Source organism: Eurosta solidaginis, chromosome 4, assembly GCF_040869045.1.
Source record: "Eurosta solidaginis isolate ZX-2024a chromosome 4, ASM4086904v1, whole genome shotgun sequence".
Classification (NCBI taxonomy): domain Eukaryota; kingdom Metazoa; phylum Arthropoda; class Insecta; order Diptera; family Tephritidae; genus Eurosta; species Eurosta solidaginis.
This window is the reverse complement of record NC_090322.1, coordinates 208,893,708-208,908,058: the sequence shown is the minus strand read 5'-3', so window position 1 is coordinate 208,908,058 and position 14,351 is coordinate 208,893,708. Positions and strand designations below refer to the sequence as shown.

Sequence of the window (14,351 nt, the reverse complement as noted above, 5' to 3'; positions counted from 1 at the left end):
TTTGCTATATGGGAGAATGTTGAAGTAAGCGTAAGTGTAGCCACTGGTATGTAGCTTATTATGGGAACAATGTACGTACTAGAGTTGATATGAGCGAAATCAGACAGCACATAAAGGCAAGGAACAGAAAGGAATGAAAGAAAGGTAGACAGTAGAGACCCTAGCGGGTTAGGGGATCAGAATATTCCTTCGGTAGGTATGCCTGTCGTAAGAGGCGACTAAAACACCAGATTCAAGGGGTTGTGTAGCGCAACCCTTCAGGTTGCCAGCGCAGTATATAGCTTCTCCAAACCCAATTGTCAACCTCACCTAGCCGCGGCGAACCCTGTTTCACTAACAGACGAGGCTCTGGCGACTCCAAGCTCCTCATGGAACTTGGGGTGGGGAGGGAGGGGATGGCTGAAGGTTTAATGTGGCCACATAAATCGTTCCCGAGATGGTCGGGCTAGCACCTTAATGGTGCTGTGGTACCGTAGCGTACCGGATCTGCATCCGGCAAATCACCATTACATCGATAACACTCCAAAAGCCTTCGGGGAGCAACCTTATCGCTACAACAACAACAACAACAACAAAGAAAGGTAGAAGAAAGGGAGGGAAGGAACGGAAAGAAAATAAAAGGAAAGAAAAGAAAAGAAAAGAAAAGAAAAGAAAAGAAAAGAAAAGAAAAGAAAAGAAAAGAAAAGAAAAGAAAAGAAAAGAGAAGAAAAGAAAAGAATAGAAGAGAAAAGAAAAGGAAATGAAAGGAAGGGAAGGGAAGGAAATAAAAGTAAAGGAAAGAAAAAATAAAAAAAACAAGGAGAGAAAAGGGATGATAAGAAGTCTAAACCGAAGCCGGCACTAACACCGGACACATTTGTTATCGATGTGTTAGATGTTCGTTATCAATTGGTTCAAACGGGTATTCAAACGGTTCATTACCGATGTCTTATCGTTGAGCTATCAGCTTGTCAAACTGTGTTATCGGTAAGATATAGAGGAGTTATCCATTTATTATCGAAGCGTTATAAATTTGCTATCGATATCAGGTTATTGGTTTGTTATCGAAAAGTTCATGATTTACTATTGGAAAGTTAAAAAAACAATTACAGTTATTTATCGATTTATTATTTTTTGGCTTATTCGACCTTAACAGTGCCTCTTAAGAACTGGTATATCTGACATCGACAAGATTTCACCCATGCAGCAAGTATTGAAAAAAAGCCACGAAAAAGAATTGACAGACATCACATCTTCGTAGATTTTGATACCGCCTTCGAATTTGGTTTCCCCGCAAAACTTGTACGGTTGTGCAAAATGACATTAAGCGAGACCCTACTAACTCTTTATCGGCGAGTTATTGGCGATTTATTGAAAAATTATCTATTTATTGTAGAAAATGTATCTATTATTTATCGGAAAGTTATTGATATATTACCAAGAAATCATCGACAAGCTATCGATTCCTTATCAACAACTTATCGATATGCAATCGATTTTTTATTGAAATGTTACAAATTATTTATCAAAACGTTATCGATTTTCCATTGACAAGTTACCGATTTGTTATAGGAGTGTTACCAAATTTGTATGAGCGTATTATCGGTGTGTTATCGAAAAGTTGTTGATTCGTTATCGAAAAGTTATGGACATGTTATCGATTTGATATGGAAAGCCATCGATTTGTTGTTAAAAAATTATCGGTTTGTTACCAAATAATTATCGATTTGATATCGAAAAGCTATCGATGACTCATCGGTTTGTTTCGAAACAGATACCAGTGAATAACTCTATAGTCCGTCTATGGGAAGCCAAAAAAAACCAATTAGAAGCCGACAAACTGACAGGTCGAAGATAACCAGGCGCTGTCGATAGAAAGCCATCAATAAAACAATAACTTGTTGGTATCGATTGTTTAACTACATATAAGAAGCCTGCGAAGGTCTTTTCAAAAAGTTCGAAATTATTTGTTTCTGGCAAATTTGCCTCTGTTGTGGCTTAACTTCAACTCCTAGGCGATCTCAGACTAACGAATCGTCTTTTTGCGATTTCGGCTAACAATCATTTTTGTTCGGTTCTACGTTATGTCAAAGAGGATGATGAAAAAATCAATAGTCAAATAGCATGCGGCTCTAGTTTAACATAATGCAAAGCCACCAACGATTCGTCACTGAGGCGAAACGAATGCTCGTTAGCAATAGAGAATGACGCCCTTAAAAACATGAGAACTCACGCCTTCTTTTCTTTTTTAAGAGCCTTTAACTCGAAAACTTCTTCAAGCAGGAAATGCATATTTCGCTTCAATTTACATTCCACAAATTTTGTGTAGCAAGATTTAGATGTGGCCATATATTGAACTCATCTTTCGGGCGAAGGAACGCAGCACAGCATACTTTGTAAATCTTGCCCTAAAGTAGAATACGTAAAAACGACCCTACGTAATGCCAAATAAACGAGCATCTATATATTAATACGCTAACAAAATGTCCATACAATCAATTGACAGGCTGTTTCGCATACTTGTCATACGTAAAATCATATAAAAGTTATATGAATCGATTCGTATTGATCAGCCGCAGTGCATAGGCCTAGTTTTGTTAACAAATATTACTCTACTTGTTTATAATTAATAGAAAAAGTTTTCTGTTAATTCGAAAGTCTGTGCAACTATCGAAATTGCCATCTGTATGACGCATTATGTTCACAAACCCCCCTGCGTATAAAGCTCCAAATGCTGCATTGTCGCGTTGCTCAAATGTTTCATCTCTACATCTATCTATCTATAAATCTTATAAAATAAAGTCGCTAAATGCCATGTATGCACATAACTTCACACAGAATGCTCTGATTTTAAAACGGTTTTTTGCATTTGAAAGCTTAGCTACGTGAGATGGTACAGTTAATATAATTTTAAGGTATATATTATAGTGGCGTGGCAAATTGCAAAAATGTAGTAAAAAATCATAAAATTTATGTTTACACAGCTATAACTCATAAACGGAAGGATGGATTTGAAAAATTCTACTTTTCAGTAAAACTTTGAAATATTTACCTTCGTTCTGCATCAAAAAAAAATAATCCTTTCTTACATCAGCCAAATTGTTTAAACAAAAGAACCATTTTTACCAAAAAATTCTTGTGTGTGATTGTATTCGTACCCCTAGAACGTGTTTATAGAATATGGATAACAAATGAAAGCTGTTGATGAGTGCTTTAGTACAGGGTAGTATTCATACCTATTGGTGACTAGGGTCTCGAGATTGAGGCCAAAATGTGGACACCCCTAGAAAGTGTTTATACAAGAAGGATAACAAATGAAAGCTGTTGATGAGTGCTTTAGTACAGGGTAATTTTCATATCTATTTGCGACTAGAGTCTTGAGATATAGGCCAAAACGTGGAACAGGGTAATACTAGGATGTGTTTTTACATTATGGGTATCAAATTGAAGCTGTTGATGTGTGCTTTAGTACAGAGTAATTTATACCGCTGGGTGACTAAAGTCTCGAGTTATAGGCCAAAACGTGGACCCGGATACCCCTAGAATGTGTGTGTAATATGGATATCAAATGAAAGCTGTTGCTCAGAGATGTAAAGTAATTTTCATTGTGATATTCGATTTAATTGCATCAACCTGACAAAGATGATAAATATTCATGCGAAGCCGAAAAAAAGCATGAATTGATAATACCCATATACCTACGTCCTATTCGATTTGCCTGAAATTTGGTATATAAATTTGCCTATATTAGTATTTGCGATCCTTTTTTCGGGGAAGTAGACCAGAGACGGGCTGGGAATGAGATTAGGACTAGGATAGGGATTGAGAATCGGAGTGGGACTGGAATTCGGAATGGGACTGGAACAAAATACATACCACCCTCTGGAACTGGCAATAAGGGATGAAGAAGAATGGAAAAAACTTGAGAGAAGAGAAAAGGGGGAAAGATAAGGAGACTGAGAAAGAGATATAGTGAGACAAAAATAGAGATAGATGAAGCGAAAAAGACGGAGGGAGGCGTGAATAAAATGATTAAGAAGAAGTGAACAGGGGAGGGCAGAGTTAGAGAGAAAAAGCTTATTCAAATGTATGCAGATACACCAAATTTAGGGCAGAACAACGTCTGACGGGTCTGCTAATATGTATATATTTGTACACGCCAAACGGTGAGAGAACTACGCCTCGCTCATTTTCAGTTCAAATGCACTGTCGCGTTGCTCAAATGTTTCATCTCTACGTATGTATTGTTACGAATATTAGCAAAACTAAGGAGTGCTGCCATCTCCAGGCCGATGCTAAGCAGTGACGTGAATTCACATCAATAATTCAATCATTATGTATCTACATAAACGAATCAATAATTGCGTCTACACATATGTACACATTCCGACGAGCAACATTTACATACAAGGCAGCGAGAGATGAGATGTCACACACAGATGAATTTACTTATACGCTTATGTGTGTGCGGGAGACTGTAAACTACAAACTCACATATGTACATCTGAGAAGCGCTAAAAAGTAGACAATTGTAAACAAGTAGGAACTATATGAGAACTATACACACACGAATATAGTTGGTAAGTTCTGGAAATGGAAGAGCCTAGAAGTATGCAGCGTAAACTATAAAAGCGGGACAGGCGAGTAAGAAGTAGTTCAGTTCAGTTTGATTTGAGTTGTCAAGCAGTTGCGATTAAGACGATATCTAGCGAGCAATAGCAGTATTATTTTGAATAGTAGAGTTTCATTGAGCTATCAATCAGTGTGGTTATTAAGCAAGCTATTCGTTGCACAGTTTGAGTGTATTGTGAAGTACTTTAATAAAAGCCATTTTGCATTATTACAAATTGGAGTTATTTATTCAACAGTTTAGTGATTCGAACTTAGCAGATGATTGCAAATAAGAGGATTTGCAAGCAAATTCGTTACAGTATATATTCGTACCCGCCAAACGGTGAGAAAACTAATGCTTCACTCATTTTCAGTTCAAATAAAATATTGTTTCCCATTGTTGCCAATTACCTATATTGGTCTGTACCAAAATCCTTAAAAAATTGTTCTAAAATAATTGTTGGCGGACAGAAAAACTTTAAAGAGAAGTAATAATTTAACCGGCCTATTTTTCGGACAAATTTTACTTACACGTGAAAGCATAGGTCTTTATTTAACAGATTCTTTGTTTTTCATTTCAGTTTCTTTAAAAAAATGAGATCAGAAATAATGAGTCAACTTTTGTTCAAACTAACTAAATTTATTTATTTATAACAATTGATTGCAAATTTGACACAAATGTTTTTTTGCATTTCGAGATTTTATGCTCATTTTAGATATAGCACGTCTTATAGCGAACAAAAAATAAATAAATTTGCAACATAGATATTACATTGAAATTTGTATATTGTCTTTTATTTAATTTATTTTGATATTTCGTATTTTATTTTATTATATTATCTTTTATTTCAACTTAGTTATACTCAGCTGAGCAGAGTTCGCAGAGTATATTAACTTTGTTCGCATAACGGTAATCCGTAACGGCATAAACTAATCGAGATAGATATAGACTTCTATATATCAAAATGATCTGGGTGAAAAAATAAATTCACTTAGCCATGTCCGTCCGTTCGTCTGTAAACACGATAACTTGAGTAAATTTTGAGGCATCTTGATGAAATTTTGCATGTAGGTTCCTGGGCGCTCCTCTCAGATCGCTATTTAAAACGAACGAAATCGGACTACAACCACGCCCACTTTTTCGATATCTAAAATTTCGAAAAACCGAAAAAGTGCGATAATTCATTACCAAAGGCGGATAAAGCGATGAAACTAGGTGCGTTGACCTTATGACGCAAAATAGAAAATTGAAAAAATTTTGGACAATGGGCGTGGCACCACCAGCTTTTAAAAGAAGGTAATTTAAAAGTTTTGAAAGCTGTAATTTGGCAGTTGTTAAAGATATCATGATGAAATTTGGTAGGCACGTTACTCCTTTTACTATATGTGTGCTAAATAAAAATTAGCGAAAACGGATAACGAACACGCCCACTTTAAAAAAAAAATATTTTTTAAAGCAAAATTTAACAAAATACAAAAAAAAAGAAATTTTCAAAGTGGGCACGGCTCCGCCCTTTTCCATTTAATTCGTCTAGAATACTTTTAATGCCATAAGTCGACCACAATTTACCAATCCTTTTGAAATTTGGTAAAGGCATAGATTATATGACGATAACTGTTTTCTGTGAAAATGGGCGAAACCGGTTGAAGCCACGCCCAGTTTTTATACACAGTCGACCGTCTGTCCTTCCACTCGGCCCCTACCACGATAACTTGCGCAAAATCGATATATCTTTACTAAACTTAGTTCACGTACTTATTTGAACTCACTTTATCTTGGTATTAAAAATGGGCGAAATCCGAGGTTGGTTGGATGGCTGGTTGGCTGGCTGGCACGAATTTTGTAATTGAAATTTAAGTAACTTCCCGATAAGCTACAAGGTTGAAACTTGGAATATAGTTCAGAACCCGATGACAATGCAATAATAAGAAAAAAATCGCCGCTAGGTGGCGCGAGGATCGAGATATTCACAAAATCGTATTTGTGGGCCGATTTGGACATATTTGGAACACATAATACATACAAGAATAGAAAGCAACCTATGAAAAAAATCCCCGCTAGGTGGCGCAAGGATCGAGATATTCACAAAAATTGTATTTGTGTTCCGATTTGGCTCATATTTGGAATACATAATACATACATGAATAGAAAGCGACACATAAAAAAAACCGACGCTAGGTGGCGCAAGGATCTTTACAGTATAAAAGTAAATTATGTCAACTTTCGACTCCAGTAATGATATGGTGCAACAAAATATTGTAACGAATTTACTGCAATTCCCCTTATTTGCAATCTTCTGCCAACGTTCGTATCGCTAAACTGTTGAATAAATAACTCCAATATTGAATAATGGAAAAATGACCTTTATTAAAGTACTCCACAATAACACTTATACTTTGCAACGAATAGCTTGCTTAATAACCAACTGATTGATAGCTCAAAGGAAACTGATTTTCAAAATAATACTGCTATTGCTCGCTAGATAGCGTCTTTCGAAACTGCCCATAGCGCTTCTACCGCTGATGCTTTTATACTATGTGATTTCCTCGAGGCATCTTCTAGGCGCTTCCAGAATTTTACCTAGTTAGTTATAAATTTCTCATCTACAACTACAAATGTATAATTTCTCATTTGAGTAATACTTGCACAAATTGTGACAACTCAGATAAGATATATGCATGTGTTTGTGCATTGCTTCTCCGCTGCTCGTATACGTTCATATGCGTAGACGCAATTATTGATTCGTTTATGTAGATACATAAAGATTGAATTATTGATGTGAATTCACGTCACTGCTTAGCAACGGCCTAGAGATGGCAGCACCCCTTAGTTTTGCTAGTATTCGTAACAATAGGGGTTTTTTTTTTACGCGAGCTCTAAAAAAATGCTCCATCTAGCTAAACAATTTTATTATGTTGCTTCACAGCACTGGTGTCAGGTGTAAAAATAAATGTTGTATTTGTGAAAATTTTAAAAGAAAAACGAAAAAATTAGTAATCCTGTCGATTCATTGGTAAATATTTGTATTTAATTGTAAATATTAAATAAAGAGTGTTTATTTATTGTCTAGTTTGTTTCCCTGCCCATTGGCCAGCAAAATGATGTATGCGAAGTGGTGAACGAAATATTGGAAGCCGTATATGCTAGCTCCAGTTCATCCTCCGAAGATTCGGAAAGCGAAAATGAACAGCATGAGAGGTGTAACAACTTCGAAGGCACGCTTGATGCGATGAGCGGAATGGATTTCAAAGCGCACATGAGACTCAAGCGTGAAACAGTGGTGCATCTTACCAGTAATAACAAAAGCTTTTTTAATTAGTAAATACATTTATAAACTAAACAAATATTTGATTTCTCTTGCGAGGTATTCCACATCTTCTTTTGTTGCTGACCAGTCTGGTGTTGGAAGATCACGTATCACATCCAAGAAATCCATTTACATATATATATGGTATATTAGCAACAGCGTGACATTTCGCCAACTAGGCAATTTGTTTGGTGTAGCCACATCAAGCGCATGGTCCGTTGTCCAACGCGTTTCTCTCTATTTGGTATCTATTAGTGATGAATATACCAAGTGGCCAGAAGGCATTGAGCTCCAAAAAACGACTGAAAAGTTTTACCAAAAACAACGTATCCCTGGTGTTATTGGAGCTATAGACTGTACGCACATTGGTATTAAAGGCCCGAAGGATCAAAAAGAAATGTACTTCAATCGTAAAAAAACCTATAGTATAGTGCTGCAAGCTGTAGTGGATGCCGATAAAAAGTTTATTGATGTAACCTGTGGCGAGCCTGGGTCACTTCATGACTACAGAGTTTTGAGAAGATCCAAACTCTTTAACGATGCCGACAGACTACACGAACAAATGTTTGCAGGTTCATATTTTATAATTGGGGACTCGGCTTATCCGACGACGAATTGGTTGGAGTCTCCATATAAAGACTATGGAAATTTGACTCAAAGTCAGCGAAAATTTAACGAAATCCATTCTTCAACGAGAATGATTGTTGAAAATACGTTTGGACTTTTTAAAGGACGTTTCCGAAGACTTATGAAGTTTACGGAACAAACAGATTTGCAGACGATTACCAACATCGTTGTCAGTGCGTGTGTTTTGCATAATATTTGCATCACCCATGACGATTTGTGTGACGCTGAAGAAAATGAAATGGACGATGCAGTTTCCTTTGAGATTGAAGAGGAAATAGAGAAGTCGAATTCCAATTCCAACTTAGATAGACGGGAAAATCTTTTTAATTATTTAAGGCAACACAATTTAACTCTTGACTTTGAAGAATAAATTATTATAAAAATCTGAAGATAACACGTTCATTTTCCTTCGACCAATGCTTGTAAGTATAATGGGATGCCAGAAAATTTCCCTCATTACCAAGGTGCTTTATGCGATTCGATGAGGGACTCGTAAACCTAACGGCAAACGCAGATGGCGTTGGAATTGTCATAAGTGAAAGTGTCTTCCAACGATTAGCTCTTTGATGGATCGGGCGCTCCCGAAGAGCTGGACATCAAATGTCGGGTTGAAAGTCAACGCGGATAAGACGGATATCGTCTTGTTTACAAAGAGGTACAAAGTCCCAAATTGGCATACTATAGAAACCTTGCACAAAATATCTAAGAATCATCCTAGACAGTAAGCTGTCATGGAAGCTCAACGTGGAGGAGAGTGTGAGAAGGTCTCAAGGGCTTTTTATGCATGTAAAAGAATGCTGGGGTGTACGTGGGGCTTATCGCCTTCTCCTTGCCATAGCATTTACATTCCAACCAGGCTCGGTGCCTCGGGGCAGCTTGAGCGCCGACCATATGGCCATAGTAGTATAGCGTCATCAATCACAAGACGAACAGACTACCTGATTCCCTATCTGCGCTTCAAGGGAGATCTTAAGGCCACAATAGAGGTGGACGGTTGGGGCAAGGGTGCTCAAATGGCGGTTCCAAAGTAGTGGAAGAAGAAGGGTCTGTGGTACACTGTGCTGAGATGCGCGGGGCTGTAAAGTGTCGAAGATTATGTGTAGGTCTTACAACCTTAGACTAACTGAGTTGAAATCTTCAATCATTCGATTTTCAGTATATATCGCACCCTAAATTAAAAATAGTCAGAACTCTAAAACATTTTATATAGATTTATTAAAGTTAATCCATTCAAGTTAATATTCCTTAACTATTAATTAGTCCCATCTGACCTATTGAAAATCGATTTCTCAGTAAAGTTCAAAGTTAATAAATAATGTTTGTTTTGAAAATTGTTTGCCGATATGAGAAAAATCGAATACAGGTGAAAATTGCAAAAACCAAGCATTGAAAAACGTTTTCAAAAAATTGCAAAATATAAAGTTAAGAGTTTTTTTTTTTTAAACGGATGACTTTTGCGGTTTTCACCTAATTTTACTTTTTTATAAAAACATGTACAAACACATACGTCATAAAATGAATATAAACGAAAGCTCATGCATCTTACTCAAAATTCTAATTCTAAACACGAATCCTCAGTTAAATTTAAAATTTGTTACTAAGATTATTTATAATTCTTCTGAGTTTGCAGTTTTGTATTTATTTATTGAATTTAAGTATGACAAATTGTTAGTCCTAATGCAAAAAAAGTCTACTGTTTTTTGACACCTTTTTTGTCCACTCAGCTGGAGCAATTTCTTCCCTATAAAGAGAATAAGTTCAAAAGAATATACTCAACTCAGCTGAAAGACTGTATACTCAGAAATAATCTAAAAATTCTTAGTGACTCATTTTTAAATTCTACTGAAGATGCGTATTTCGAATACAAATTCTGCGTAATATTGTGAGCTTAACTTTATATCGATTTTGTTACGTGTTTATGTTATTACGATATTCGATTTTGTTTCGGAACAAAGTCGTGTCAAAACTATCACACAAATTTCTTTATAAATTCGAATACAAATCGAAAGAAATGATATAAACGAAATTAGAAATAATGTTAAAAATTTACAAAGCGGGTGGATTGCAGAAAATGACCTAGAAGGTTCAATGTAGACATATATCATTTTCGAGATAGTCTCACTTATTCACCCATTTTCCATTAATTGCAATTTCCTCTGCTCCATCTGCGCATACTTTTCAAATTTTTCCCTCACCAATTCTTTGAAATACTGCAGGGATTCGTCTCGCGATTTCACTTTTTCTTCTGCCATTTTTTTCTTCAGCTCAAATTTTTTTTTTATAGTACAGCTCCCGTGCGGAACGCTTTTTGCGTGATGATGTATTAGCTGACGCAGATGGCACTGGCGATGGCGATGCAATTGGTGGAGGTGTTTGCGTTGATGATGGCATGATCGGTGAAGGTGTTTGCGTTGGTGATGGCATTATTGGTGAAGCTGTTTGTGTTGGTGATAGTATTGCTGATGGAGAAGGTGATGGCGATGGCACCAACAATGTCAGTACTGCTGGCGTTGATGAGGGAGGCGATGGTGAAACTACCGACGACTGACACGTTGATGATAGTGGTAGTTGCAGTTTTTCAACCGGCCTGCAGCCAACGTGGACGGTGTGGGTATTAGAAATTATTGGGCTTTTCCCAAATATCTCGTCCATAATTTCCATATATGGAGTAAAGCATGGAGTAGCGCCAGTTCTGCGGTTGTTGTCTTTTGCTGCTTTGTATGCGTTAAGCAACGTACGCATTTTCGCTTCCAAACATAATGGTGCCATATCCGCATCCTAAAATGAATGTTTATTAATTTGATATGCTATGTAATTTATATGATGGTTAAATATGTTTTCTAACATACCCCAATACCAATGGACACCATATCTTCCAATACATTTGAGAAGGCAGACCTCTTTTTTTTTTGGATGCAGGAACTCTTCCTTCCGTGCAAGGTAGCATCTCAAGAATCCTGCGGTTTGTTCCCGGCTCCACTTTCTCCGTTTTTTTTCCTGAAATCTATAAAACAATTTCTAATTTAATATTTTTTGTATAAAAAACACTAGCGCATATTTACATACGTTTGCTCCATTTTGTTTCACTTTATTTTGTTATTGACGTTTATCTGCACATTCGTATGTTCATTTCATTCGCTCGTTCACAATAGTGCCCTATTTTTGAATATGCAACACTATACAACACTATCAATCAGGTCGACAATTACCTAAGCGGTTTCAAATGAAAGCGCTTAGCCAACTTAACTCGACAACTTTTTATTGTTGCTTTCCATGCGTGTTTTAATTGTACTCGTTAGCAACGAAATATAGCTAATATAAAGATAAAAGAAAATTTCAAAATGGTCGTAACTCCGCCCTTTTTCATTTAATTCGTCTAGAATACTTTTAATGCCATAAGTCGAACAAAAATTTACCAATCCTTGTGAAATTTGGTAGGGACATAGTTTCTATGACGATAACTGTTTTCTGTGAAAATGGGCGAAATCGGTTGAAGCCACGCCCAGTTTTTATACACAGTCGACATTATGTCCTTCCGCTCGGCCGCTAACTTGCGCAAAAAACGATATATCTTAACTAAACTTAGTTCACGCACTTATCTGAAGTCACTTTATCTTGGTATAAAAAATGGACGAAATCCGACTATGACCATGCCAACTTTTCCGATATCGAAAATTAAAAAGATGCCATAATTCTGTACCAAATATGAAAAAAGAGATGAAACATGGTAATTGGATTGGTTTGTTGACGCAAAATATAACTTTAGAAAAAACTTTGTAAAATGGGTGTGACACCTACCATATTAAGTAGAAGAAAATGAAGAAGTTCTGCAGGGCGAAATCAAAAGCCCTTGGAATCTTGGCAGGAATACTCTTCGTGGTATGACATATATAAATAAATTAGCGGTACCCGACAGAAGATGTTCTGGGTCACCCTGGTCCACATTTTCGTCGACATCTCGAAAACGCTTTCACATAGACAACTAAGGGCTACTCCCTTTTTAAACCCTCATTAATACTTTTAATTTGATACCCATATCGTACAAACACATTCTAGAGTCACCCCTGGTCCACCCTTATTGCGATATCTCGAAAAGGCGTCCACCTATAGAACTAAGGCCCACTACGTTTTAAATAATCATTAACACCTTTCATTTGATACACATGTCATACAAACACATTCCAGGATTACCCTAGGTTCATTTTTCTAAATGGTGATTTTCCCTTATTTTGTCTCCAAAGCTCTCAGCTGAGTATGTAATGTTCGGTTACATCCGAACTTAGCCTTCCTTACTTGTTTATTATTATTTAAATGCAACTTGAGTGAATCGAAAAATGAAAAAAATAAAAATTGATCGAATTTCGACCACAGGCGATACTAGTTACCATTAACCCATTATTTGTAGCAAAATGTTTGCATGTTTTATGTTTTAATATGATTTTCTGTCACTACTGCAAGTTAAGTTAACATGCATTTGGGGAAACATGGTGAGTTGCAAGACGTTCCACATGCAAATGGATCGTAAGCAGTAGATGCCAAAAAAAACTCTACCGTATAATGTTACATCTCCAGAAAATCCCACCAGCTAGTAAACCAACGCTGCTAGTCCCTGCCAGATGTCGCAGTGAGGTACAGGGTGATATTAATATTAAATATATATAAAGGTTGTTGGAATTTTATTATCTTACTTTTGTATGTCCAAGTGAAAAAATCAAGCACAGACAAGTTAATGCTTACAAATTATGCGTTTTATTCTTTTGCAGTTCAAAATGAGAATCCGATTATATTAAAATGGATAAAAAGTGAAAAAAGAACAGACAAAATTCAGGGTTGCATGAATATGTACGTTGTACACAGAATTGTATTTTAACACGCCTCCTCAACGTTCATATGCATCCATATTAAATAAAAAATATACATTCAATTAATTTAAACCTAGCATCATCATTAATTTCTCATGGGTAGGTTTAGGCAAATTCTTAGTCAAAATATCAGCAACCATGTCACTGCTACAACAATATTTGAGATCAATGTCGCCTCCTCTATAGATATCTCGTATAAAATGGTATTTAATGTCGATGTGTTTGCTTCTTGCATGGTATACGGGATTCTTCACGAGATTCATAGCACTGAGGTTATCTCCATTTACTACGATTGCCTTAGGGAACTCGAGCTTCATCTCACCAAAAATTTGTCGTAAAAATACAGCCTCCTTAACTGCAGATGTAAGAGCCATGTATTCAGCCTCAGTACTGCTGAGCGTAAGAAAAAACTCCGCCAGCTAGTATAATCACATATCCCGTATATGATTTACGATCACTACCATCTCCGCCCCAATCTGCGTCTACAAAACATTCCACATCTTTACCCGTTCGATTATATGTTAGCATTTTATCTTGCGTTGAATTTAAATATCGTAATATTCTTTTGGCTGTTGCTAAATGCTCGGAATGCGGATCATTATTTCTCTGCGCCAGTTTGCAAACTGAATGCAAAATATCTGGTCTTGTGCACACAGCTAAATACATTAACGTCCCTATCAAAGATTGGTACTGAACCTGGTCGACTTTCTTACAATTTTCCTTATCGCAATTCACCTGGTGCCCTGCATCCAAGGGAATAGCAATTGGTCTGCTGTCCATCATTCCAAAATCATTTAATATTGTCTGATATGAGCCTTTTGCCCAATGGATATAGAACCTGTTTCACCATTACGATTCACTTCCATACTTAGAAAATGCTGCACTGGTCCTTTGTCGACTACCTCTACTTCCCTTGCTATACTGGCTTTGATATCATGCATTTGCTTATAGTCAGAACTAGCTA

At 36.5% G+C, this 14,351-nt stretch overlaps 1 protein-coding gene across 1 annotated transcript in view; it reads left to right on the top strand.

Annotated features, from left to right (window-relative positions):
- LOC137248766 (uncharacterized) overlaps nt 1-8,895 on the top strand; it is a 31,807-nt gene extending 22,912 nt beyond the window's left edge. The window contains exons 2-3 of the mRNA XM_067779672.1: nt 7,662-7,871; nt 7,987-8,895. Of these exons, the coding sequence (XP_067635773.1) occupies nt 7,662-7,871; nt 7,987-8,895 (1,119 nt within the window). The remainder of the gene's footprint in view (nt 1-7,661; nt 7,872-7,986) is intronic.
- Nucleotides 8,896-14,351: the final 5,456 nt, after the last annotated feature.